The sequence below is a fragment of the Panthera tigris genome, chromosome A2 (assembly GCF_018350195.1).
Source record: "Panthera tigris isolate Pti1 chromosome A2, P.tigris_Pti1_mat1.1, whole genome shotgun sequence".
Classification (NCBI taxonomy): Eukaryota; Metazoa; Chordata; class Mammalia; order Carnivora; family Felidae; genus Panthera; species Panthera tigris.
In genome coordinates, this window is record NC_056661.1 from 138419750 (window position 1) to 138447452 (window position 27703).

General features: G+C 44.9%; 2 protein-coding genes across 10 annotated transcripts in view; both read right to left on the bottom strand.

The window, feature by feature from the left end:
* Positions 1 to 282: 282 nt before the first annotated feature.
* FEZF1 (FEZ family zinc finger 1) lies at positions 283 to 9115 on the bottom strand. 3 transcript variants are annotated; one of them, XM_042970854.1, is made up of 6 exons: positions 8681 to 9115; positions 7527 to 7645; positions 2450 to 3323; positions 2064 to 2198; positions 1712 to 1844; positions 283 to 1283 (listed from the first exon to the last, which is right to left on the bottom strand). In XM_042970854.1, the coding sequence occupies exons 3-6, from the start codon at positions 3248 to 3250 to the stop codon at positions 925 to 927; spliced, it is 1428 nt and encodes a 475-aa protein (XP_042826788.1). In that variant the 5' UTR covers positions 3251 to 3323; positions 7527 to 7645; positions 8681 to 9115; the 3' UTR covers positions 283 to 924. The 3 variants fall into 3 exon arrangements, with proteins under 3 accessions (XP_042826788.1, XP_042826798.1, XP_007089244.2); XM_042970864.1 differs by lacking the exons at positions 7527 to 7645; positions 8681 to 9115 and adding an exon at positions 6873 to 6996; XM_007089182.2 differs by lacking the exons at positions 7527 to 7645; positions 8681 to 9115 and adding an exon at positions 5860 to 6000.
* A 9221-nt stretch (positions 9116 to 18336) lies between these two features.
* CADPS2 (calcium dependent secretion activator 2) overlaps positions 18337 to 27703 on the bottom strand; it is a 539410-nt gene continuing 530043 nt past the window's right edge. For all 7 annotated transcript variants that reach the window (XM_042970898.1, XM_042970882.1, XM_042970892.1 and 4 more), the window contains 2 exons: positions 24941 to 25045; positions 18337 to 19308 (listed from right to left, as the gene is read on the bottom strand). In XM_042970898.1, coding sequence (XP_042826832.1) covers positions 19138 to 19308; positions 24941 to 25045 — 276 coding nt within the window. In that variant the 3' untranslated portion in view covers positions 18337 to 19137. The remainder of the gene's footprint in view (positions 19309 to 24940; positions 25046 to 27703) is intronic.

Consider the following 27703-nt stretch of genomic DNA (forward strand, 5'->3'; position numbering starts at 1 on the left):
CACACATCTCCTAGATACGTTGTTTCCATTTAACCAGCACTTCAAACAGATCAGATGGCCCAGGACAAAGACGTTTGTTAAAAAACTTCACATCTTCTGCCTCTGAACTTTGTCAAATTTCATTGCTTTGGGCTGAAGTTGTAACTGTGTAAAGAGACTATTATTTTGTTCTTGGTGAATTTCTCAGAACAAACATTAGGTGGTACTAACCCAGGGTTGAACTTTCAAAGAATGTGGAAGGATGAGGGGGTCAGAATAGTGATCTCTAGCTGAATAATATGAACAGAGCCCTTACGTTTGTTGATTAAATAAGCATGTTCCAAGTATTTATTTCCAACAGTCAATGAATCAATTTTCACGTGCAAGAATCAAAACCAAAATTCAAATTCATCCATAATGAACCACCTTTTTCTAGTGTGTGTGTGTGTGTGTGTGTGTGTGCTCACGACTGTGAAATGTGCCTTTACAGGCACACACATCTATGCGTGTATATATAACATACACACAGTGTCTTGTTACCTCAGGGAAAGAGGAAATGATAAACAATCGGCAGGCATCTTGAGACCGCAGAATAACACAATGGAAATATATACAATAATAAAATTAAAATGGTGCAGCATTCCCGGGTAGGATAATACAGATCTCAATAAATACAGAATTTTGTTTAAAAAAAATCAGAAAACAAAACCCCCAATTTTCTCATAATCGTTAGTGCGTATATAGGATATAATACACAGAACCATTTAGCAGGTGCATGCAAGAGGCTAAAGGCGGGGGAAGTGCAGAGGCTTCTGGTAGGCGCTAACGTGGGCCCCAACACGCCCTGGGGTCTGCAGACCAGCTTGGGTCTGCAGGACCAGCTCTATTCCCCCGCTGCCTCGGTAGTGGGGCCCGAATGCGGCAGGGAAGGGACTTTGGCCTTGATCACTGGTGGGCCGGGTGGAGCCCGGGCTGCAGGGGACCAGGGGGCGGCAGCGGCGGCGGCAGAGGCGGCAGGGTGGCAGGCGGCATCTGCTGTAGAGGGGGCGACGGGTCCGTGCCGGGCTCCCCAGCGGACGTGCGGGCCAGCCCCAGGCTGCTGTCGTGTAGCTTGCGGACGTGCTTCTTGAGGTCAAAGTTCCTGCAGAAGCCTTTGCCACACGTGGGGCACGTGAAGGGCTTCTTGTCGTTGTGAGTGTGCATGTGGAAGGTGAGGTTGTAAACCTGGTGGAAAGCCTTGTTGCAGATGCTGCACTTGAACTGCTTCTCCCCGCTGTGGGTCAACTTGTGGTTTTTGTAATTCCCTGAAACAGACAGATGACAGGGACGTGGGTCTAAGTTGAGAGCTTGAAAAGAGAGGAGTGGACTATTGCAAAGCAGGAGGAAGAGCTGCCACAGCTCGTACAGCAGGTGCGGGGCTGCGCTGGGCACCTGCACGTCTCTCCCCACGTTTACTTGTAAATATCAGCAATGAGGCCATCCCCTCCACATTTTAAAACATATTTATTAACCCAATTATATAAAACGAGAACAAGCCGCTGGGAAATACCCCTCACTGTATAAACCATGTCTTTCTCTATTACTAATCAGATGCAAGGGCAGGAGGTTGGAATGGCAACAGATGCACCAGTAACTAGGTGCACTTTAAAAATCATTTTTCTAAAATACCCGGAAAAGATTGGAACTTTCAGTAAGACTACCGGTGAAAGGCAACGCCTCCTGCGTTCTATACCTTTTTGATGAAATCCTTTGCCACAGAATTCACACACAAACGGTTTGTAGCCTGCGTGTATTCGGGTATGCGTGTTTAAAGTGGAACTTCTATTAAATGCTTTGCCACACTGGTTACATTTGTGAGGTTTTTCCTAAGGGGAAGGGAAGAAAAGCAGAGAAGTTAAGGTATTTTGTGGAGTCCTGGAAACTCAAAAACACACTAATGCTGTCTCCCGTGTTTTTAAGCAGAACAAAGGCAAAAACATGGCATTTCCTCCTGTCCAGCTAGCACATTTTAAACCTTTTGCTAAACACTCAGGGTTTAGCGGCTATTTTTCTACCAACCGTTCCGAAGTAAACCAGGAACACACCTGGGTATGAATGATCTTGTGCCTGCACAGGGTGCTGGCTTGCCGGAAGCCCTTTCCACACACTTTGCAAACGAAGGGTCTGGCTCCTGTGTGCACTGGCATGTGACGGGTTAAGTTATAGTGTGCGTTAAAGACCTTAAAGTTAAACACATGGAGAACAGGTTAGCCCAACAAGTACTTTGAAATTAAGCACGGCAGAGCAGGGGGAGGGAGGAAATAACCTTATAGAAAAGGTATACAAATAATTACAAAATAAAATGAAATTTGAAAGAAAGGAAGGAGGGAAGGAAAGAAGGAGGAAAGGAGGGGGGGAGGAAGGAAGGAAGGAAGGAAGGAAGGAAGGAAGGAAGGAAGGAAGGAAGACCTCCCTCCTGCATAGTACTTGCCTTTCCACACACTTCGCAAGTGAAAACTTTGGGCTTGGTATTAGGAGAGCCTCGGCTGAAGTCAGAGGTTTTGAACGCGATTTTTTCCGACAGAAGCTGGGCGCTTTCTTTCATATAATGCTGCAGTTGAGCCTGGGACAAGTCTTTGAAAGCTACTCCCGAGGGGTACTTCTCCACCGCCGGGACCACCAGTTTATTTCTTTCAGCTAAATACGTTTTTGGCTGAGGGTGCAGAGGGGAACTGAGGAAGTAGGAGGCCACCGGGTGGATGTTAACGCCGGCTGCCGGGTGGCAGGGGCCGTCACCTCGATTCAGGTAGCACAGGGCTCCCATGGCGTGGAAGGAAGAATGGTTGACCACACGGGGCCTTACCAGCTTGTACTGCTGCAGCGGCAGCGCGTCCCGGGCCAGGTCGCCCTTGAGACTCAGCGCGCAGTTGAGCAGATCGCTGCAGCTGAACGCGGGCGCTGCGGGCGCCGCTGCGGGTGCCGCCGGAGCCTCCAGACTCGCCTTCCGCGGCTCCGAACCCGTCATTCCAGCCTTGGAGCTCGTATCGTACGCCACAGGCACGAAGGGGATCATGCAAGGGATCGACGAGTTAAGATGCAAAGAGTGCTTGGGGTCCCCCTTGGGCACGGCTCCCTGAAGGAAGTGGGGGACGGGCAGGGCCTTGGGCTCTGGGGTGCGCGCCATGATTCGTTCGATGGAGAAAGCCAAGGGTTTGGAGGTGCTCATCATGTTGCCCCGGGCCGGAGCAGTAGCTAACATTTTGGCAGTCGCGTTGTGGCAGCTACTGTCCATCTCTGAGTCGCCAGCGTCCGTCAGCCGGGGCCAGGCTGCGCCGTCGTTGCCTTGTTCCCTGCTTGTCACAGACCTGCGGAGAGGAGGACGGGCACCATCACCACCAGCAGCCTCCTCCTCCTCCTCCCCAGCATCACCAGCCGAACCTGCCTGCCCAGCCCAATGGACTCCTGCCAGCCCATCGCAGAGTTCTTGGCGCACCAATGACTCGAGGACAATCACTACTTATTTCTATCAATAGAAAGTGTTGTGTCAATAACGCAGCCAAGATCTCGCCAATCGTTAACTTCCAAGAGGAGAAGGTAAACTAGATAATTGCTCAATTCGCTTCCAACAGTCAACAGGAAAACTTTTTTTTTCTCCGCAGTCAGTGACTACTTTTCATTGGTGAGTGAAGTTCCCCCGCCCAAAAGAGGCGGGGGCGCTCTTCGCCGCGCGGCACGCCCTCCCCTCTGCGCGCAGTCTTTCGGGCGCACACCTCGCTGTCCTCCCCCGCCCCTTTGCTTTTTCCTCTGTCTTTTTAATTCTCAATCTGCTTAACCAGGCTTTAAAGGCCAAGCAAATCTGAGATCAATTTTCTCGTTTAGCTCTAAGTGACATCATCTAAAATCATTGTGCAAAGGCTAAATAAGGAAACGGAGTCTAATTCAGGGGCAAACGCCCGGCTATATTTATGAAACGCCAGGCTCCAGAAAGCCACGGCCAGGAAGCCGACCGCAGCGAAATCCGAGCTTTCTCTGCACGGTTCCGCCGGGCCGACACCGGGCCCAGGTCAAAGCCGCGCCGCCTCCTCCGCAGCCCTCTTTCTAGGGCTCCTCTGGGGCCCGGGGCTGAGGACTCCTGGCATCCCGGAGTCTCTGCGGCCCGAGCCGAATCTGGACCACTTGGAAGACGCCAGCAGGTAACTGGCCTCACAAACGTCCCTGAGAATTAAAGGCCTTGGGAGGCTTGTTATGTATTTGTGGTTTTGTAAATGTGGTACCTTGACAGAAGTTTGGGAAAGCCGCACTCCATCCACAAAGTTGAGAAGGAGTTGCAAGGCATAGGCGCGTATCACACGACAAGAAACCTCGGCTGCGGCCCGACCCCACCCCCGATATACACGAACACACACGCGCGCGCTTTTATACGTTTCCATTGAGAGCCCAGAAAAAATATTTCTGTTAAGTACCTGCTCTCAGAGCTCTCTCGGAGCATTTTAGATACTGAAAGTTAAGCAGAGAAGGGAAACAACCTATGATTCCACCCCCAGCCCTCCATGTCCTTACTGCTGGAGTCCCCACCACTTGTCAAAGCAGCGCAGGAGGCAGCCTGGGTGCGTGTGCTCACCGCGCGGCGGCGAGCACCGGGACCTGCGGGCACGCGAGCGCGCGGAGACCTAGTCCCTGCAACGCCCCAATATGCCGGCGCCCCCGGGTCTGGCGCCTCGGTCAAAACTCTGCGAGGAGCGGTAGAGCGTAAGGGGTGTTCCTGGAAGGCTCCGGTGGCTGCTTCTCCGTGCTGCGCGGGTTCCCGCCGCCTAGGCAGGCGCGGTCCGGAGCGCGCCGACCACTGCAGCGCTCACGCTCCTGGCTGCTCCCCTTTGCAAGCCTGCGATCCCGCAGAGCTTAGCCGTGGGACTAGCGGCTGCGCGGCGAGAGATCGGCGGCCGCGAGCCCGAGCCACGAAGTGGAGGAAGAGCGCAAACGTGCCAGTTCAGAACCCTGCGGCCCGCAAGCCCCTGGGAGTGGCCACCCGCTGCAGCCCAGGGTGCCATCTACCTGGTGAGTTACCCTCAGTGAGTGCGTGTAGAACGGGTGGTGACGGGTGGGTGTGGGTGACTTCTTGCAAGAGGCCTGGAAAGGGTCAGCAGTGGGAGCCTGGATGCAGACTATAAAACCTGGGATTGTTGAGCCTCTGAGCAATGTCACCCCAAAATGAGAAGTTGGACCCCAAACGGAGGAAATTTGCCTCAAAATAATCCCTCCTCCCTACCACAATGCTCAGCACAGGCCACTCACTCTGGCTTTTCGTGAGGGTCTGCCCCGCCCCGGCCGTGCGAGCCGAGAGGGGTGGACACTGCAGAGAGCCAGGGCTGGGGACGCGCGCCTTGTGTCCAGCGGCGGAGCAGAGCAGCGGGATGGGTGGTGGGGACACGCAATTGCTAAGGATGTGGGGGAGGAGGCGTGAGTCCTATTGGAAGTTGGAGGCAGCCAAAGGGCTAAATGGGGAGAAAGTCTGGATGCGACCGGCCTTAACAACTAGGCCTGGGAAATGCCTCCTTTCGGGTCTCGGGGTGGCTTCGGGCTGGGAGGCTGCAGCCGTATACAGGTGCAGGGTGAGGCGAGCTTAGGGCTCTAGAGCCGAGTCCAGAGAGAGGCGCCTTCGCGGCAGATTTGGGCCCGGGCTCAGTCACCCAGGGTGCACCCAAGCTGGAAATTTCCTTTCCTTTTGCTGTTGGGGCCTCAGACCCTGTCTTCTCTTCTTCCCTGCTCAGACAAAGAGCTCGGGGACGGCTTTGCTAGGGGAAAGACGGGGTGGGGGTGGGGGCGGTGGCGTCCCACGACAGATGGGTCGCCGTTAAGACTTTAATTGCTGCCTTTTGGGGCAGGTCAGGTTTCCTTTCCTACCTGCCACTTCCCAACATCGAAAAATCCCCCTCACGCTGCACCCCTCCAACATAGGGCCAGGTTTGAAGGAAAAAGCAAAGAAGCACGAAAACAGCCTGGCTCTGGAAAGCTTCGGAGCGCCCAGCTGACTGGTACACCTCATCAGCTTCCGGAGCGTTACCTGCCTTCTGGACTGAATGCCACCAGTTTGTTTTACGTTCGTCGCGTGTCCCTCCGCACTCCCCTCTCCCCCTCCCCCACTCCCTCCTCCTTAACGGCCAGAGTCCTGTTTTTTACCTCGGTACATTTCTCCTTCGGTGGACACCGAACTAACAAGGAGAATTACTGGCTAAGGGGTATACTTATTTGTATAGTTAATATTTCCAGTGTTTGCTTTTCACTGGTCTTTTCGGGATTTGCCTTTTTGACAAGTGTTTGAAAGTAAAGTGTCATGCGAGTTAACACAAATATTGCAAAGTAGCAATTATGCCCTCCCTTTAAAACATCAGACCTGAGTTTGCTAATCCTAAAGACTGAAGAGGTGCTTTTATGAAATCAAGGTCTTGATATTCCAACATTGGTTAATGAGTGTCTTCTATTCAAAACCTAACTTAAAGCTCTTACTGAAAAAAATACATCTGTATTCAGTTAGAACTGCCGTAAACAAAATGCAAAATGTATTTAGGAAGGGCTTCCATCGTCTTGTCAAATCTGTCCGGTACTTTGGGTTTTCTTCCCCACATTTGAAAGATAACAAAACAAAAAAGAAAAGCAGAGCATATCTGGCAAATTCAGAAGCTTCTAAAACTGTTCATCACTTAAAAATTGTTTATTAAAAGAATGCAAGACAGCCTTGTTCGTTTCATTAATGGCAAATAGAAACAGTTATAGTTTCTTTGGACTTTCTTTGAGACTCTTCTAATCCCCTTTTTGGTCAGAGCCAGTGATTTAAGTGTCCCACTCCTTCCCAATCACAGAAAGCCAGTATTTAAATCCTTGTGGAAGGGGAGTATTAAGTGTGTGGTTTATCCCACCTGAGATGTACTGAGGGAAGCAGAGCAGTCCTTGATATGAAGAGACCTTCTCAACTCTTAAGACCTCCTGAAAAAATACGAAAAATTTCTACTCTTCTAAAATAATTTCAAGTTCTCATTTTTTTTTTTTTTTTTTTTTTTTTTTTGCCTCGGGAGCCCAATTTTTATTTCAGTGCTTCCTAAACTTTGTTCTTGATTGTTCAAGAACTTGCATAATTTTCACAGGTTTTTAAATTTACATTCCTGTCACAAGCAAATGCAGTTTTTGGTCAAGACTATTGCAATCTGAAATAAAAGGCAATATAATGGAGCCATTGATTATAATCCACAATCTTTCCCCTCTTCTTCTTTAATAAGCCACAAAGTACTGTTGAGTTTTTAAAAAGGAACACATGGATTAGAAACTATTATAACTTATCCAACCTTCTGCCAAGTGCATGAATTCATCTCTGCTCATGTTTTTAGAATTTTCAGGGCCTCTCCAACATCCATGGCCCTTGCCTCTTCATCAGAAGTAACAGCCTGCTTTCCCTTTGCTTCTTAGTAGCTACTATGAGCTCAATGGAAGAGACTAGATTATTATTCCGACCGCCCTGCCTCCCCAGGCACCAGGACCCATCCACAAGTCTTCCTGTTTAATAAATAGCAACCTACCTGCCTTCTGGAGGAGGAAAAACATTCCTAAATTCTTCTACAGTTTTACTCAGTCTTTATCTCTGACTTGTCTTTTGTTACTTCCTGTAATGTGTGATGGAGGCCCCAAAGAGGGGGATCTGCAAGGTTCAAAGGAAGAGTCTTGTTGAGTACCTCAGATTAAGTTAATGAATACACAGTGGGAACTAACTTTCCAGCACATCAACAAACACAAGAGCTACGAGTTCCGATTTGAGGCTACTAGTGTGCTTTTAGTTTGGCAGCAAATAAAGAAGTTTTGCTAATTTTGTAGAGCGTGTGAAGGGCAGTGTGCTCGGTTGGTTGTGAAGGAGGGGTCAGTTAACTCACCGAGCTCTCCTTTCTTCTGGGGGAGGGGAGGACGGAGCGTGGTTTGTTGTTTAGACCTTTGTTGTTACTATTTATTTCTTTTTATTGGGGGTCTCGGTTCAACCTAGTGGAATTATTGTCCTCAAAACAGCATTTACATATTAAATCGGTTTGTAAAAGTAAAGGAAGAGCCCCAAAGGTGAGAGCTATTAATGAGCCGGCAAGCATTACAGACAAGGATCACCTGCCGCGGGTTTGTTTCTGCCCCTCCACTAATGCTGGGGTTTTTCTCACCCGTTCCCACAGGCCTGTGAGGTGTGTTCCCTACAGACTGCGACTCAGAGCTGGACTTGGGGGAAAAAGAAGTTCAGAAACAAGCAACCCAATGTTTCCAACTCGTCCGAGAAGCTGCTACAAGTCAAACTACAAAAGTCAGACAAGTTTTGCTTGCAATTTACAAGGTAGTTCTGGAAGCCTGGGAAGTGAACAATTAGAAGAGGACGCCCCAAACACGCTCTTTTGTTCTGCACTGATCGCTGGTTGTGCAACTGGCTGATTATAGCTTTTCAGCAGCAGTCCCCAGATAATTTTTACGAGTCATTTTTGTGGTCAAAATAAAACCTACATTCGACACCGCCCGATTCTTTCCTTGATACTACCCACGAGGTTTAGAGCAGTTGTGATGTTCTTTGCAAACTTTCTGATTTCCCGTGAAATAAATGTCTATAATAGAAATTCAAATAATACAGAGCAGAGGAGGAGCTTAGAAAAATGGAGAAGCAACAGAAGTAAATGAAAATCCGAGAGCCTTTTATCAACGTAGTTACCTCCCGGACCCCGGCCGTCGGTGGCTCCCGGCCGGGAGCGCCCCGCGCCGACCCGCTGCCCTCGGCCGCCTGGGCGTCCATAACGGCGGCGACCTCGGCGCCCCCCGGCCCTGGCCTCGGACGGGAACTGCGTTCCCGCTGCGGGCGCCGGAGCTGAGGTGCCCGGCCTCACTCACGATTCGTTTGCCGGAGCAGAGCCATTTAAAAAGAAGTCCGAAGTAAAACCGAAAAGCTGACAACACTCCCTGGCTGGGATCTCCACTTATTGGTTCTTGCTCACGAGTCCCGAACGGTTAAAAATGACGTCGGCAAGGCCGGGGGCGACCGGGCTCTGTGACCCTGCCTTGGAGGGGCCGGCTAGGGAGGCTGGAGCGGCTTAGAGGGGACTGGGAGCCGGGGCGCTACTCCCACCGCCCGCTGCCAGCCAGACCTCCCCGCCCGCCCCCCGCGCGGCGCGTCCGGCGGGGCTCCCGCGCCCCCCACCCGCCCTGCCCGCGCCGCGCGGTCGTCGCTTGGGTCCCTCTGACCTCCGGCCTCGGGGCCTCCACCACACCTTCGCGCCCCGCGCTCCTTTGGGGCGCGATCTCGCTCCTCCCTCTCCCCGCCGCACCCCCGCGGATCCAGCGACGGCTCCGTCCCTCCCCTCCCCACCCCCAAGGCTGGTGGGAGATGGGGGCAGTCACCAAAGGGTTTCGGGCGGGGGTGCCGGATCGGGTTTAGAGACCAAGTAACAGATGGCGGAGAACTCCCGTTTGAAAAGTTTCTGAACAGAACAGTCGCTAATAGACTTTCTTTGACGACTCCGGGTGTAACTGAAGGGTCATTTAATCTAGATGTCAAGAGAAAGAAAACAGGCCTGACGCCGTGGCACGCCCAAGAGGGAACCGGAGCATCTTTTTATAAGTTTTGCCTGTCACTTTCAGTTTCCCGGAAAACACTTCCTTAAGCCACTTTTAAACGGGGTGGTGGGGGCACCTGTGAGCTCTCCTCCGAAAACCTTTCGTGTCCATTGCCCTCTGTTTCAGTGCCCGCCCCAGCCGCGCGAATCCTGCCTTCGGAGCCGTTCGGCTTGGGCTGCCAATTGTTGGGTGTCTCCTGACGGTCTCGGGGAAAGCGAGGGAGTTTTCTAACTCGATTCTTCGGTGGAAGAGTTTCCTTCTGCCTTCCCCTTTGGGCCCCACCCTCCAACCTGAACTTTCATTCCGGTTCCTGAGCTCCCCCTGCCAAGCCCTTCTTCCTTGCTAAAGGAGGAGAGGGCATGACTGTGCACGGAGCACAATACCCCCACAGCCACCTCCAGCTACTTTCACAATCCCTGAAGGACGGAGGGGGACGCTCAGCCACTGGCCTGGGCCCCCTCTCTTGGTGGAGGTGGACGTTCTTCTGCGACACCCGCCCCCACCACCTTAGGCCTCTCTCAGACCTGATCCTGTAGGCATTGCACATGTTTCAAAAGTTGAACTGTGAATCCCAGGCTTTAAGGAATCTCTCCAACTTTTACGATGTTAAGTAAAATTACTCCCGTCTTAGTTTGAATTAGTTTGGAAGTCTTTTTTTCTTTTTCTCTTCCCTCTGTGTCCTCTTTGAGTTGTTAACTCTTTGACTTTCGCTGACAGTGGGTCCGCCCTCATAGCTTCCAATTAGACTCACAGGGGACGAGGGTACTGGAAAGATCGCGAAGCGTTCAGCGCCCCGCGTCAGTGCTGACGCTGGCAACATGGGAACAGCATCCCGCGGCCCCCGGCGACCTCGTGGGGCCGGCCGGCTGCTGTCACGAACGTGTCTGCCGAGGCTCCTGGGGCCTGGGTGTCAGCCCTGAGCCCCTGCCGCCCGCGGGGTCGACGGTGGGGAGAGAAGCTGGGTCTGGGTAAAAAAAAAAACAAACAAACAAACAAACAAACAAACAAAAAAACCCACGGAAGGATAAGAAGGCTGTGCATCATTCAAAGACTGAATGGGGTCGGTTCCCGCTGCCTGTGGAGGGGGAAGAAACCCCTCCTCTACCTAACCCTGTGATTCACAGCTTCTCATAAATTTACATAATACAAAGGCGTAGATGTAAACCTAAAGGACAAAAATAATAATTCCACAGCACATATTCCATTTTCGCACCGTGGGCCTGGAAAAGTTCCCGGTGTTGGCACATGAGCTGATTTCCAAAGCTTTATACTCATGACGGAGAATAACTGAACTTTCACACCACTGTTGAAAGAAGAGGCGGAGAGGGAGAAAACAGGGAAAGAAGGAGAAATTGGCTTTAATGACGCTGATTTAGAGTTCTTACGGAAAGCAAAACAATTTTAAAAATTAAGAGCATATGCTGCGTTCAAAAGGCAGCAGGCATGATAATAATTGGGGTTCCTTACTTTCCAAAGGATCTCTTCCCCTTTTATTTGGCAGATATCGACGTTTTATTTGAAGAGGAAAATCATTAGCCTTTAATATTAGCAGAGCATTCCAATTTATTATTTCTCTAGATAAGTGAAGGCCCCAACATTTACTGACGGAATGCCTTCTCTGTCGAGAGGGCTCCAACCGGCCGATTCACATATAAGATGGAAAAGGGAAAGGCGGCAGCTACGAAGTACACGTGATTGCTGTCGTTGCCTTTCTAGGATTCGTGTTTTTTCTTTCTTTTCTGAATTTGAACTTGGATACCACTAGTAAATTCCAAATCCGGAGCCCTATTTTCCTAATGATTCATCCTAATGATGTGGAATCAAATGCGGGACATGGGCAAATCCAGCCGCAAGATCTGTGGGACCCGAGCGTCCCCGTATGTTAGCCACGATGGCCTCACTGGTGTTAGTGGCCTTTGGCCTCGCGCTCCGCCTCTGCCAATGCGCCTCGCGTCCAGCCGCGAGTGGGCATCGGAGCCCGTCCCTCATTGTTTAGACGTGGGGGTGGTGGTAACTGGAAATCACAAACGGGAAAGACCATTTTCCCCCTCCTTCTCCTGCATCTTTCCGTTCTTCCAGCTTCTCTTGCCTCTGCAAAACCCGTATGCAAAACTAGCCATTAAAATCCCCTTTCCTTCATGTTCCTTACTATCCTTCCATTTTTTTTTTCATGTTTATTTACTTATTTTGAGAAAGAGGCAGAGCACGAGCAGGGGAGGGACAGACAGAGAGGGAGAGAGAATCCCCATCAGGCTCTGCGCTGTCAGTACAGAGCCTGATGCTGGGCTTGAACCCACCAATATCTAGATCATGACCTGAGCCAAAGTCGGATACTTAAGGGACTGAGCCACTCAGGCACCCCTCCCCCCTTACTATCATTTTAAAGCTGGATTCTTCAATTGTCCATTGAAATGGACAACAACCTTTCCCCCTTTCTAAGACAGTTTTTCGTATGTACTTCTATCACCAATTTGTCCCACACATTTTGAGGGCCGGATTAAATGATGCCAGTTTCCTGCCTTGCTTTGGCCTCCTAAAGCAGAGTGCCTTCATCTGGGGAAGGCCACACAGCTAGTGGACCCCTTGTTAACCACAACAGATGGTGGCAGTTACCCTTTGCCTTGGATTGTTTTTCTGTGAAATGGGACTAAATCAAAGCCTATTTCATTCTTGGGAGGCTTGGAGACTGAAAAGAGATTTTAAAATAAAACTACTTTACATATGAAAAGCTATCTATCACCTTGTTAAAAAGTTAGGCTACAAACTTTTGCAAAATATTTTTCAGAAAATCTGTATTTAAAAAACACCCCTTCGGCTCAACGATTTCATTTCTGGTTAAATACATGGACATGTTAAAATGCACATAAAGAATCACATTTGCTAAATTATTTTTCACAGCCTTGAGGATTTTCCTTATCCTTGGGGGCCTGCTCTCCCACATTCAGTCCTAAGGTCTCCAGGGGACACTTTCTTCTGTAGAATGATGAATTAACCTTTCACAAAAGCTTTTCAAAAATCCCAGTTTGATTAAAGCAGATTTCATCTGTTTAGAAGCACTTATGCATTTCTAAAATTAATCAACTTTTTGATAGACTATCCTAATTATATGAAAGAATACACCCAGCAATCACACAATATAACAACAACAACAACAAAAAAGCCTGGGCAGTTTGAACAAATGACAACAAATGAGATCCTTTAATACAGCAACTCTGAAGTGTGTTTTAAAAAATTATTACCCGGCTCTGGGAAGGGGGGGGACCTGTCAAAGCTCTCTCTTGCCACAGTCAGCTGCTACCCCCATCTTTCCACGTTTCACTTTCCAGTTTTTGAAGTACAGTCCTGCTGGGTTCTGACCTTTTACTATATAACCCCTCTTTAATGAAACTTTTTCTACCTCCCTAGCAGTATCTCCTTCCAAAGTTACAATTCGTTGTGCTTCCTTGGCATTTTAGAGAAATGCCTTAAAAAGTTTCAGCATTTAAACGTTTCTTTCCACCAATCACACTCACGAGAGGTGTTACTTGTTGGTTGGCTGTTAGCAAGGAAGCAGTGTTAAGAGGCAAGTCAGAATTGATTTGAAGCAGAAAAGGAAATAATTTGACACACCACTTTTAATTTTTTCAAAGGTACAACTTGTGTGTAGGGGACCCAGAAACAAGTCTGTGTCTGAACCCAGGAAAGGGTAACTCTTCTGCCTGATGATTCTTGAATTCAAAATAAACTCTTCACTTCCTCTCTGACTTGAGAACCACTGATCCTAGGGATGGCCAAAGATTTTATTTTATTGATTTTTAAAAAATATCTTTTAGTGTTTTATTTATTTTTGAGAGAGAGAGCACACCCAAGCAGGGGAGAGTGGGGGGGGGGGGGAGGGGTAGATACAGGATCCCAAGCTGGCTCTGTGCTGAGAGCAAGTCCAATGTGGGGCTCTGACTCAAGAACCACAAGATCATGACTTGAGCTGGAGTCAGGTGCTCAACCAACTGAGCCACCTAGGCGCCTCGGGATGGAAAAAGATTTTAGACGAATATGTCTAGAATATGTTTATTTACTAAATTTTATATAAAATTTTTTTTTTAGTTTATTTATTGTGAGAGAGAGAGAGAAAATGAGAGTGAGCAGGGGAGGGGCAGGAAGAGAGGGAGAGAGAGAATCCCAAACAGGCTCGGTGCTCTCAGCTTGGACCCTGCTTCCGGGGCTGGATCCCACAAACCTTACATTCATGACCTGAGTTGAAATCAACCCTCCCCCCCCCCTCCTCCCGCCCTTTAAGGGACTGAGCCAGCCAGGTGCCCCTATTTGCTAAATTTTAACAATCACCCACAAATAAGCACATAAATACAGTCACTTTTGATGTAAAGTTATGAAGTCCTGGGAGTTAAAGGCATCTGTGGCATTCTTCTTCCTCTATCTGGAACCCAGAAGCTGCAGGCAGGCTACCTTACAGGAATGATGAAGGTGGGGAATATCCCTCCAGTTATAAAAGTAGCTCTAGTCCCAGCCCAAAGCAGGGGGAGTATCTTGCCCTTTTCTAAGTGGTGAGTGTCTTCGTCTCCAAGGCCGCCGAGTGCCTGGCCCCAGCATCACCAGGGCACGTGTCTCCCTCGCCACGGACACGCTGGGATGAGCCCCTGGGGCTTGCCCTCGGCCCACGCTGGGCCTCTCAGCTATTGGTATTTTCACGACAGCCTACAAGGGCTGGCAGTTCAGCACTCTGGGCCAGGACTCGGTGCTGACTGTTGCCCTCAGTGTCAGCCGTTTTCGCTCGACTTCCGTGGGGCGCGCTGGGGCGGTTTGCGGCCTCCTCTGCTTCTCTCGGTTCCGCTTCGAATTTTCCAAGCGCTTACTGTGTGAGCATCTCTGGTCTGAGACTCAGGACGCCATTCTAGGCCTCCTTAAACTTTGGAAAACATTAATGAACACTAATTTGCCCCTTAAATTCTCTTGCACTTAGAACCTACTGGGCAGAGGCCGAGGTCTGAGATCCCTCACTTGTGGTCTAGCACCTCGGGATCACACCTGTCTAGTTTCTGAGCCTCTGACCAACTCCATCCCCCAAAGGCACGTCTCCAGCTGCCTTCCCTCCCTCCGGCCGCTCCGGGGGCTGCTCGAGGCGAAGCCGGCCCTTTCGGAGACCCGACAAGGTTTGCCCCTCCCCGTCTTCTCCTCTCCTCCCACTAGGCTGGCCCTATATATAACCCCGGAACCCTCCAGTCCACTGACACGCCGGGGGCGAGGCTGAAGATCCGCTGAGCTGGCTGTGATGCAGAAGGACCCTGAAACCACCGCGGGGACAATGGCTGTAGAATGGTGGTGCGCATTGGCAGAGGCAGGACTGCCACGATTTCTTTTGAATCCATTCCTCACAAAGAACTAGTTAGTATTGGCCACAACTTATTACCTGTCTCTAATTCTTACAACTACCTGCCTTATTAAGTCCTCGTTTTACAGCGAGGTTCAGTGACTTGCCCAAGGACACAGAGCTCAGACGCGGGGAAGAGGTGTAGCTGTTAAGACTCAAACCCAGGCTTCTCTGGCCCCAAGGCCTTGCTTACTACGATCTCCAAGCGGTGTCCTGTGCACCTGTTTCTTGGTATTAAATCAGGGGTCTTCATTTGGGAACCACATCGAATTCTTCTTCTCTTCTCGGCACTACACTCTCACACTCCACTGCCTATTCCCTTAAAACAATCACATCTTGCACACGGACAAATGGCGCGACTGACTGTCGGTCGTGACTTCTGGAACGCAGGCTCAGCGCTTTGCGCTCAGTCTCTATCCGCTTCTACTCCTCTAAGTATCTTTCTTCAGTGTCACAGAGAAGAGCAGATTAAGGCATCTCTGCACCCCATCCTTCAGCCAACGCTGGGGGTAAGCCTCACCCTTGGAAGGGGAAGGGCGGGCAACTGCCAGCCGCGCGCTTCGGGCACTGCGGGGTCTCAGCTCCACTTCGCCTCCGCCCGGCTGCCCAGGCCCCTGGGCTCGACTCCGTCTGCAGCAAAGTACTGGAGCCAACTCAGACGTCCGCTTTCCCCGAAGGTTGCTGCCCGTCCAGCGAGCAGCGTTTGAAGGGGGAAAGGAGACCCGCTCTCCACCGCGCTCGCCGCATAGCACTGGGGCAGGGGGGCGAGTTAGGAGGGCCCCATGTAAAGATAGGACGAACACTGTCTTCCCGAACTCCCACAGACCAGGCCTCCAATTCCGCGCAAAACTAACAGGGGTGGGGTGGGTCGAGGGCAGTCGGTGGGGGCTGGGCCTTGCGGCGAAGGCAGAGGCGCAGAGCGCGCGGGGGCCGATCTGCTTGCTCTTTGGGCGAGTGTTTACCCCGCCACCAGCGGCGCGTGAACATCTCTCAGGAACATCGATCTATCACCTCCCTTTAGGGACCCGGACCGGGAAATTTCCATTTTCTGTTTGGGGAGTAAAAAATAAAAGCGACCAGGCTCATGCTCGAATCTCCACGCTCAGGTCTTTCTACCAGACGCCAGGCGGGAGGGGATGGGAAGGCAGGCTCTGAGCTTCGGCTCGCGGGGATCCTGCCGACCGCCAGCGCGCTCGTCCCGTACGCCGGGTGCTGACCCCGCGTCTCCGCGCGTTTGCAGGGAGCGGGCAGAGAGGGTTGGGGGCGCGCGCCTCTCGGACTGCAGGAGGTCGCAGCAGGGAGGGGCTCCATGAGCAGCGATGGCCGAGTGACGTCCTTCCCACCAAGCGCACCTTCCCGGATCTCAGGGACCCGAAGTCTTCGCGGGCGAAGGAGGGCGGCGCCAGGCCAGGCCGGGCTATGACCGTGGGGGGCGGGGTGGGTGCCCCGAGACACTTTGCACGGGCGCTTACTGCAAAAGTAGCAGGAAGTCCTTTCTGCAGAGCGAGGGACAATGAACAAGAACTAAGGGGAATTCAGGTGGAAAAACCCGTGAATGCAAGAACGACCCACAGCTGGAGCTGAGAGGTTTACGTTAAGCTCTGTGTGGTTCTTTCCCTTTCCGGGAAAAGGCATTATTATTCTTTTCTCCATGCGTTGGGAGAAACTTTCCTTTTAGACGTGTTATTTAACAGATCCATTCCAGCTGGATATTGGACTGCATTAGTTATTTTCTCCTGCAACACTCACCAAACTGCCCCCAAAACGCACTTTTTGGCCCTTGCCCAAAACCATTTAGGAGGATAGGACTACTTCTTTGAGTTGAAAATGATTTTCACTTCAAAAATTTTGTTAAAACTTGTTCATCTTTCAATTAAATTCCTTTAAATGAAATAATACTTTTTAAAAAAATAGTAACACTTGGCTTCCTTTAATAGACAGATGCTTGGGTATTCACCCTAACAGTTACACACACCGATGAACAATTATTAAGTCATTTCAAGCAATTTGCAGTTATGTTGGAGAGAATTTCTGGGCAAAAACCCAAAAGTGGTACTTCATTCTTTTTCAGTTGCTTTATAGATTTCTCTTCTACGCCTCTTTGTGGCTAAAAGGTTAGTCCACATAGTCATCATAAACTTCTGAGCATCCCCACTACCTGCCTTTGGCTCTGCTGTTCTCCCTGTGGAAGCCACTGAAGGTTGGAGTGGGGAGTAGAGCTTTCAGAAATCTCCCGAGTACAGAAGGGAAGGCGCAGAGAACCCGCAAATCTAGAGAGAAGCTACAAGAGGCTGACCAGCCAAGAGAGCCAGTAGGCAGGTGAACTAGATCAGCAGGGAGATCCGCCTGGCCCCAAGGGCTTTCCCCTGCATTTCTGAATTGGATCAGCTAGATACTTCCTTTCATAGGGCTGGAGGGGGGTGAAGGGATCAGTCATCCGTCATTCCTACTTCAGGAAAATATGGGCCAATTACTTAGAGATGAGCTGAATCAAAGACACAGACATTTAGAAGAAAACAAGGGTGGGTAATTTGCAAGTAGCCAGCCATTTGAGCTGTGCGGCAGCAACCGTGGAGAGGGTACCACTGAGTTTAGGCTGGCACAACTGGACACCTAGGGGCCCAAAGAGAGGATGATACTGGATGTGAAGGTGAAGACAGGGAAAGAGAGCATTTCAGGAAAAACTGACTTTCCCCAACACGGAGTTGGTAGAGTTAGTTTCTAATCCAGGAAAGGGGAAGACATCCACTTTCATGTTCGTCCTGTATCGTAGGGCGTCTTACCCCCAGGACCCAGATTTGAGCCCAAACCAGTAGTACATAATAACTGAATTAAATGGATTTTTGTGGGCTAGTCCAGCTACTGAGACACCATTTATAACAACACAGGAGAATGAATTTGGAGGTGTAAGAAGTCGGTTTCACTTCCAAAATTCCAGAACTACAGTTTACATAAATTCAGGGATACCTCTGCTTATTCTGCATTAACTTACCTCATTCAAAGATTATTTATGAATGGATGTAGTAGCACAATATGAATTTTAGGAAAAAATACAAAATTAAAACTCAGAGAAATTACAGAGTATAACACTATTATTTTTCAAAATTATAGTAAGAAAATATTTTGGAAGAAGATATAATAGTTAACTAATATGTCAATTGCTAGTTAAATTACCAGCATTCCTAGTATTACTTTTTATTAGTTAACACTGCTAACGTTAATAACGCATAGGAGTATGTAGTCAACATTACCTTTGCTATGGAAATAGACTGTGGTAGTAACTTACTCTTTTAACAAATGTGTGTGCCTTCTAGGTGCAAAAGCACTGTTGATATCTTTTACTCGATTGTAAACAAACAAAGACACAAAAACACAGAGACAAATTGTTGGGGTTTTTATAATACTGCAAACATTTTTTTTTTTTACTGCATTTAATTTACACAAGTCTAATAAATACAGGAGTGGTTTCGACCAAATAGATTTTTATTGCCTGCAAGCTGTTACACTTAGAAGTAGGAGAATATGGTATGTTGATGGCAGCACATTTACTACCTTACACTTTGGGATTTTTTCTTACACTTGAAAGGAGGAATGTTCAGAATAAAACAAGACACAAGCTGATGGATAGTCTAGTCTATATTTGGGTTTGGCAGTCCTTGAAGCCTGCAGATGAACTCAGAATACTAAGAACAGAGGTTAAAAAGTTTTTACACACATCACAACAATGGCAAATTAACTACAAAAAAAAACAAACCCTCACACATAAATGATAAACTATTAAATACACACCACTTTAACAAGGGCACAATAGAGCTGGCACAGTGATCCAAGTAGCTTCTTCTCACAATGTCACATTATGAGAAATACATATCTCATTTCACACACAGGACACTACTTTGATGTAATTACAGACGGAAAAGTCAAATCTTCCAAAAAAACCAAAAAGTTATGTTCCAATCACAAAGCCAAAGCTCATTTTAGGTCAAACTACACAAAAGAGACTCATCTTTAAAAATCCCCCCAAACCAAGAAACTTGCCATTTTCCCCTTTAACTCTGCTTCCAGGTTCACTCTTTACAATGCGGAGTGAAATACCAGCATTTTTTTATTTGGTCCAAACAATCAATGTAATTACAAGGACAGGGTACAAAATAATGTCAAGGTCCTCCTTCCTCCCACAGAGCTGGGAGTTATTAGCCTTCTTCTTCATCACTGTCTTTCATGGTGATGCCCTGAAGTCCTCCTCCTTCCGAGACGGAGGCTGTAGCCTCCTCGACTGTTAAACGTCTGTGCAGAGTATCGTAGGTCTTACTGTTCAGTGTGCCTTCTAACACACCCTGAAGTCGGAAGTCCCTATAGGTTTTCTGGAAGAAGAAGAAAGACTTTGCTTAGATAGCTCACGAATTGTATGGATGGACGTCCGTATGTATCCTCAGTTAGCATTTCAAAAATAATGTGGGACAATTCACTAATGGACTCAGATTGTAGCTGCCCATGTCAATCAACCTGTTGGTATATTTCTGGGGAGAAAAAGAAATGAGACCTCGGATCCTGCTTTTCAAAGTAGAATGACTCTGAATAGATCAAAATGTTCTGACAGATGACAAGTGAAAAATATTGCTAATGGCACAAACTTTACTATTTGGATAGCTTGAGACAAGGTAAAATGATAGGCACTTATGTACATTTTTAAATGAAGGAATTCTTAGTTTTTCAGTTGACATGTCTTTCCTTTAATACTGAAAAACACATTTTATGAAATGTATTAGCTTTTTGGGGGAAGTGTGGAGGGAGATAATTAATCCTATTATCAGTAAAAGAAGTTTGCATTTTCAGCATTTGTGAATTACAACATTTATTTATATGTACCACCGGTTAAAAATTTGTGTACACCCAGAAGTCTGGATGAATTCTGCCCTTTCCTTTTGAAATTCCCTTGGAATGTGAAGTGTCAAAATTCTGGTAGAAAGCTTCCACAGATGATAAATACAACATGTATTTATATTTTCTGTGAAAAGTCTATTATTTGATGTATTATATGTCAAAAATAGAACAAACGTCATGTTAATGTTTATAACATGAATCCTAAGAACAATGACAGGAACAACAGAATTCTGGGTTCTGTGGCACTTAAGATATGTCACCTAGAAAGCATCGCTTATTTCACTGATCCCCTTATGTGCAATTTTCCTCATATAAGATTTTTTTCTGAGACTAAACAGGACTGGAATTTTATTAGTTTTTTTTTTTTAATTGTGGGAAAAATCTAGAATTAGTTCAGTGTGGAAACAAAACACAAATGAAGATATCCCATTGTGTAGAGTCACTTCTAAGGCTGTTTTTAATGCTAAATATCTTTCCAGATTTTGTTTACTGTCCTGTGTTAGATTTAGAATATTAAACATTCAGATTTTAATGGACTGGCCTCAAGTATCAGTATCAACATGCCACCATTGTTCTAGATGTTTCTAGTATGTACTTTTGTTGTTGTCTGCTTTACACTTAATAGATGAAAAAAGTCAAGTAAGAAGGAATGTTGTACTTTCTGGCCCAATATTACGACTCCAATAGCTGGAAATTAACATGAAGGCATGCTTGATTTCGTTCAACAGAATATATGGAAGGAAACTTTTAATATTCACACAGTTTCATTGAAGGTACTTATTCATATCAGGTAGGAAATGCTGATGAATAGCACCTTAATCCCCTTGATATACACACCTGGTTTACTAACAGATTTCGGGGAAGGAGCAAAATCATTACAAGGTTGTGGGGGCCGTTGGTATTTTCACATTTTCCTGTCTTTTTAAATCTGATGTATGCCCCACAGTATCATTATAAGTTTAAGAAGTGATATGCCGAAAGCAAGTATGGAGGGTGAATAATTTTTTTCTCATCTGGATCATTACTTGTTATAAATAAAATTCATATTTGAAGTCTACCACCTGTCCAAAAATAAACTGAACGGTGAGAAATGCTGTGGAGTATCAGAGGTATCTTAACAGCCCATAAAAATTTGATTCAGAGAGTGGTTTCTTAAATGATCAAAACTGTTTTTACTTACATTTTAATATTTTTAGATACTTACACCCCACTATCCTCATATTCTCTTTCTAAGGTGTTAATCTCATTATTACTAAGGTGGCACTCTCTTATACCAAAACCTCTGGTAATTTGCATCAAAACACATGGGAATGGCTCTGAAGGGTAAGTTTTATCCAGAAAATCTGGTAACTAATATACACAGTAGTATTACCCCAGAGATTTGTGTTCAAGACTGTAACTGTTTAACAGTTTGATTAAAACTATGTCAAGTACACAAATTACTCCATGTACCTGACATGAAATATTGCATAATGCATCTGATATGAAATATTGTTCCGTTAACAATTATATACTGAGTTTAGAAGTCCTGCTTTTTTGTTTTATTAGAATTGACTTTTCTTAGACTTAGCTTAATTGTCAGTAAGTTGGCCAGGACAGATTTGTGTTGTAGATCTGCAGTCCTGTAAATCTGCTTTCTGATTTATGTGTAATTAAGACTCTACTGCCTTATTTTATCACCAAGCAACAGGGAGTTAGGGGAGCTGCAGGACAGGTATCCTTGTGATCTCTCTCTCTCTCTTTAGAATTCATAAAATATTATTGGCCCTTGGACATCCTCTGTGGCTGGCAATGAAGGTCTGCTTAGTTCTTATTTAAGACAAGGGCCTGCCATGGGGTGCTGTTCACTTGTCTTCCTATCTCCTAGTAAGAGCAGCTGATCTACGTTAACTGCTTTTAAATGTCATAGGGCCACTCGGGAGAACACAAATCCATCCGCCACTTTGAAGATTCTGTTTCTCCCCCTCCTTCAATAAATCATTCCGATGTTAAAACTGCGAATAATTTCATAGCCCTAAACTCTCTGTGAATCTGTTAGTGGAATTTGTTTTCTTCTCAGCGAGTGACATGAATGAACTGATTCGTATCTAAGTGTCTTTGTGGGCCAAAGTTGGCTGTAATATACATCTTGGTGGCATCTGGGTCTCCAGTGGGCAGAGAAGAATGACTGTGCCTGTAGAGTAAAAAAACCGAACAACTAGCAGTTTGGCTCCTTGGTAGAATGCACTACTCTGTAGTAACATGCTGGCTAGCACCGGGAGATGTGGATGGAAGGAAAGCCTACTCAGGGGCCTTCACAATTGTATACATGTGCTTTTATACTTATTATTTTTTATTTTAGAGAGAGAGAGCGTGCAGGCATGCGAGTGGACAGGGGAGCGGCAGAGGGAGAGGGAGAGAGAATCTTAAGCAGGCTCCATGCTGTGGAGCCTGACATGGGACTCGATCTCATGACCGTAAGATCATGACCTGAGCCAAAAGCCAGAGTTGGACACTTAACCGACTGAGCCACCCAGGCACCCCTGTATACATGTGCTATTTAATAGCTTCTTAAATTCACTGAAAAATGAACATTACAAATATAACCATATAGGTTCTGAAGAATTATGAATCTGTGTACGAAACTGGTTAAAGTCTGTTTATACTCAAAGTAGGAAACAATCAAAACATTAAATTATTAATTCATCCTGATTTTCTTTGTGAAAATAATAATTTTTAATTATTATATAAAGCTCTACAATTTGATTAAATGTATCAGCCAAAGAAAGCATTGGTTGAGTCTGGGGACCTGCTCGTGAAAAACAAAGCATGGAAAATCAAATATATTCATGAAATTTATTTCCATATTTATCAGTCTTGACTGTTGGTAGCCATAATGAAGAATATGTTAAACTAAGATAAATTGATTGGTGTAGAGTACAATGGAAATGCCACTGCATAATTCGTGACATTATCATTTTATTCTGCTAAAATATTCACTGGTGTTTGATCTTTAATTGTAATGACGTGTGAATATGAGAAGAGGAAGAACTTTGAAAGATGATGGGCTAATAAATAGAGATTTTTATTCTAAAAACAAAGTAGAGAGCTTAACAATCCAGCCAAAAATGCCAATCAGCTGAATACGTAATTTCTGACATCTTGAATGCAATAGATGTTAACTTGAAAATATGACTGATTGTTAGGTAAGCAGCTAATCCCAATATTAGTCACAGTACAGACTGCAACCTCAACATACACATATATGTAGAAGGTATACACAGATTCTGATTCTCTTTTATGAAAAACAAACTTCATTTGAAAGCTCTCCAAGTCACATTAATAGAACAAGAAAGAAACATTGCAGAATCGAAGGCAAATATGAATGTATTATTGTGCACTTTCGGTTTCTTTGTAAAACAAATAACACCTGGTAAGAAGTGTTCTGGACCAAAGTTATTTTTTCCATTGAAATGTCATATGTTCAGAGGTATTAAAAATTAGTGGGCGGCTATAATTTTACTTGTTCTTTATGACTAATCATGATTGCTATTACTGTGACATTATAGGTCTGGTTCTATGTTCCGGTAGATTTGCCAATTTCTCACTTTAGAACAGAACTTTCCTATTTATGGGTCTTTCTAATTTGTGATAACCTGTGTGTCTATGGCACAAAATAATCTGTATTCTAATTAGACTACAGGAACCTAGAGAATGATGGAAAATATTTTAATGTGGTTAAAACTTAATGATGTAATGCAATAGTTCCTCTCAAACTTTAACATCGGAATCACCTGGAGGACTTGTTAATATATAAATTGCTGGGCCCCAGAATCAGAGTTTCTGACTCAGCAGGTCTGGGGTAGGGCCCAATAATGTGTATGCCTAATGAGTTCCCAGGTGATGCTGATATAAGTCAGAAATGACACTTTGAGAACTACTGTGTGTCGCATATGCACATACATACACATAAATATAAACATACATATTTGTGCCTATATGCACACACACAAATATATATATATATATATATATATATATATATATATATATATATATATATATATATTGCATTTGACAAATGGCACTAAAATGGAAGGTCATCTTTTCAAAAGAACAGCTGATTCTCAATAGCTTAGAGTTATGTTTTTGGTCATTAAGTAGGATTTGTCTTAATTTCAGGAAAAAGTTACACTTGGAGCAAATTTTGTGTTTCCATTAGAATTACGGAGCGTGAAAAATCATGTTAAATAATTATATATATTAATAAAATCACGTTAAGTAAATAAATATACTCAATAAATATAATACGTGTGTTATTACCTTTTCTTTTGAAGAGCAAAAGACAAAATGGCCTTAAGGGATGTGACACCTGTTGTTGGTTGGGATGTTCCCCAACACTCAAACTGATCATCTCTTACATGTCAGATGGGGCATGCTTCTAAAGAAGTTAGGCAGTGACAATGTTACTTTTGTGTCAGGATATGACAAAATAACGGACACTCTCCTTATGCTGTAGGCCAATACAATTCCAAAGCCCTCATGGAGCACCTGCGTGGCTCAGTTGGTTAAGCACCAACTCCTGATTTCAGTTCAGGTTATGATCTCATGGTTGGTGAGATCAAGCCCGGCTGTGGGCTCTATGCTGACAGCGTGGAGCCTGCTTGGGATTCTCTCTCCCTCTCTCTCCTCCCCTCCCCAGCTTGCACATGAGTACACGCACGTGCGCACGTTCAAAAAAAAAAAAAAAAAAGTCCTCATAATCATATGCGATCCTAATAAGCATGAAGCAAATGTATCAGGAGGAGAAAATATTTCTTTACCTAAGAAATGAAGACGAAATTACTGTGGACCTACTACAATCGGGTAAATATGCCAGAGGCTTTGTGTACATTGTCTTAAAATTTGACTACTGATAAAATATCTTTTATTTATTAGTGCAGAAAAATTTACATTTACTTGATAATCTAACTGAAAATGAAGTAAACAGTGGCATAGCACTGCTGAGAGTGATGTTTTTAAAGTACTTACATCCACTCAGGTGTGTCACATACAATTTTCTTGTATGTCAATATCTAGCCATTATTCTTTATAGCTTGGTGGGCAATTCACATCTCAACACATTTTGTTTACCTTCACAATCTTGATGAGCGTCTTCAGTTGGTAAATATGAAGCTGAAGGTCTAATCTATCAGCCAACCAGACACAAATGACTTTCATGGAACTGCTGTACCATTGCTGGAAAGAAGGATGGGGGCGGAGGGGAGGAGAACAGAAAAGAAAACAGCCTCTGCAGTATTCATGTAACAGATTCGGTAATGAGGGGGTAATGAAACACTCTGAAATGACCACAGATCAGCACTTGAAGTCAATAATGCTATAATTTCCTGTTAACAGAATTCTATGTTTTGCTAGAAAATCTGCTAAGTTGACCTAGGCTGTTCTCTACATGAATTAACATTAGTCTTTCAGCTGTAACATATTCAAGGGAAACCGTGTTTTTGCACTTGCAGGCCTAGAGGCCTGCTTTGTAATTGGTAGGTAACAACGGGCACTAAATACATGGTATGGGACTGAATGGACTCCCAAACAGCAGGAAAAAGTAGGTAAATTACTTACAAAGGGAAATTTCTTATTAGCCCGTATGTTATGTAAAAATCAAAGAGTAGATTTATGCCATGACGCATGCAGTCAATACCTAGAAATAACGTTTTACAGAAGTGATGGTAAGACATCCTCAATCACACCTTTACCTAGTATCGTTAAGTATTTGCCAAGATGTTTTAAAACCACTGAAAATAAAGATGTGACGCCTGAGGAAGGAACATTATTCAGGATGGAATTGTTGTGTCTATAAGAGTAAAAAAGATGTCAGTTGACCAAATTATGAAAGGAAAGAATTGGTTTCATTTTACAAGTGTTTTTGGAGGGTTCGTAGTTTTTCCTCTGTTTATTACCACTTTCTTGAGAGGGAAACGGAAATTCTTCTCCAATGTAATTTCCTGCTCCAGTATAATGTCTACGAGTATAGAAGAAGAAATTTGTTCCTGTTTTTTTGTTTTTGTTTTTGTGTTTTAAAGGCAATCTGCCATTAGTGGTGACATTTTAAGGGATTCAGCACTACACGCTAGAACTAGGTTTAGGTAGTACTGGAAAATTAATAATGCTACTCATTCAGATAACAGTAAGAAATCAATCTCAAAGCCCATTCAGCACTTAGGAAATAACAAGAGTTTCATGAGAAAAGGGATTCTATGTCTTGTTTGTAAACACAAACATAGTGACACAATATGTCATGTACGTGTGGTACATATGTCTTAGGTATTCAAACACAGGAAAAAAATCATAAAAAATATTTTTCTTCTGTATTAAAATGACAAATTCAATTTCTAAGAGTACCATCACATGCTACAAGTAAGTCTGAAATTCATCTGGACTCGTATTTATTAACCTTGTTCTGACAAAATTTGGTATAAGAAATGGTATTTTAAGCATAAATTAAACATGAATTAGTTTCACATTTCATTAGACTTATTTCTATTAATTTAATACACTGAACACACATGCATAAAATGAGATAAGGTAATTAAAATGAGTAACTGATTTACTAAATATTATATCACATGGATGAATGGAAGTTTCAGGTTTTTAAAATGTGAGATAGGCTAGGATCTAAAAAAAAAATTACTCATGTACCCGACTTTGCTCTTTCCTAATGACTGCTTTCTTAATTTTCAGGACATTTTTGTAAAAGTTATCAGAAATAAGATTTACAAAATAAGATACACTCCTCAATTCTTAAAAAAAATAAACTGCTAATGAATTCAGTACTTCAGCTGACATATTAATTTCTACTGGTATTTAAATCCTATACTTCCTTATTTCAAATTATTTATAGCTTCAACCTCTTGAATCCTATTTTAATACACATAAACACTCCCAGGTATTGGTGATATTGAATATACTAAATTAAGACCCTCACCTCCACACCACTCTCCAGATAATTTGAAAGCTAAAATGTAGTCACAATGGTTGTAACTCTTAAATTATAGTCCTTTTGCAAGAGATAATATATTTTTTTTGTTGGGGGAAACAAAAGATGATATATGGTCTAGCATAACATACTAGCTAATCTGTCAGACTATAAAGTTACTATATTTATTGTAAGTTGTATGAATTTGAGGGAAATGAAAATCCTTTCTTAAAATTACTCCCTATGCATCTTTATGTTAAGAAATCCTTACACAATTTAAAATTAATTTAACTCATTTTCCCATTACACATCAATGATACTTATGATTAAGTGATAATCAAAAGGGCATTTAATGTAACACAGAAATTTATTATTAATATAACTTCTTTAACACAATGCCAAAATTATAACTTTAGAGAAAAATAAGTTGGGAATCAAATGATCTGAAGTTAACTACAAAAAGAGAGAAAAAGAGAACCACTCTTAAGTAAAAAAAGCTTAAGCTACTTTACCATCATCTTAGCTTTAAAGGCAACCAAATTATAAGGAACATTCTATACGAAAAATAATTCTATCAGATACAAATGCCTATTTTTTGGTCTCCAAGTCAAAGCATTTTGAAGATTTTCAGCTAAAACAAACAAATAATAAAGAGAAAGCAGTACTTTTGCTCAGAGTTTATGTTGTTACTAAGAACAAGCTAACAACAAAAAACCCACTAGGACTGCTTCTTTCTTGTATATGAGGAGATAGACACACACACACACACACACACACGCGCACACACACGCACGCATGCACGCACACACATGCACGCACTCCAAGCAAATAAATAAGCAAACAAATAAGCAAACAAACAAAACAAGCAAACGGAAATCTCTAGCAGTTTCCTATTTCTGGTGCTGGAATTGACATGTTCCTCT

Bases quoted from the DNA above. Each gene is read 5' to 3' on its own strand.
- FEZF1 (XM_007089182.2), bottom strand. The intron at 1,845-2,063 runs GTGTGTTCCTGG...CCTTCCCCTTAG, and splicing joins ACAAGATCATTCATACCCAG to GAAAAACCTCACAAATGTAA. The intron at 1,284-1,711 runs GTATAGAACGCA...TGTCTGTTTCAG, and splicing joins CAAAGGATTTCATCAAAAAG to GGAATTACAAAAACCACAAG.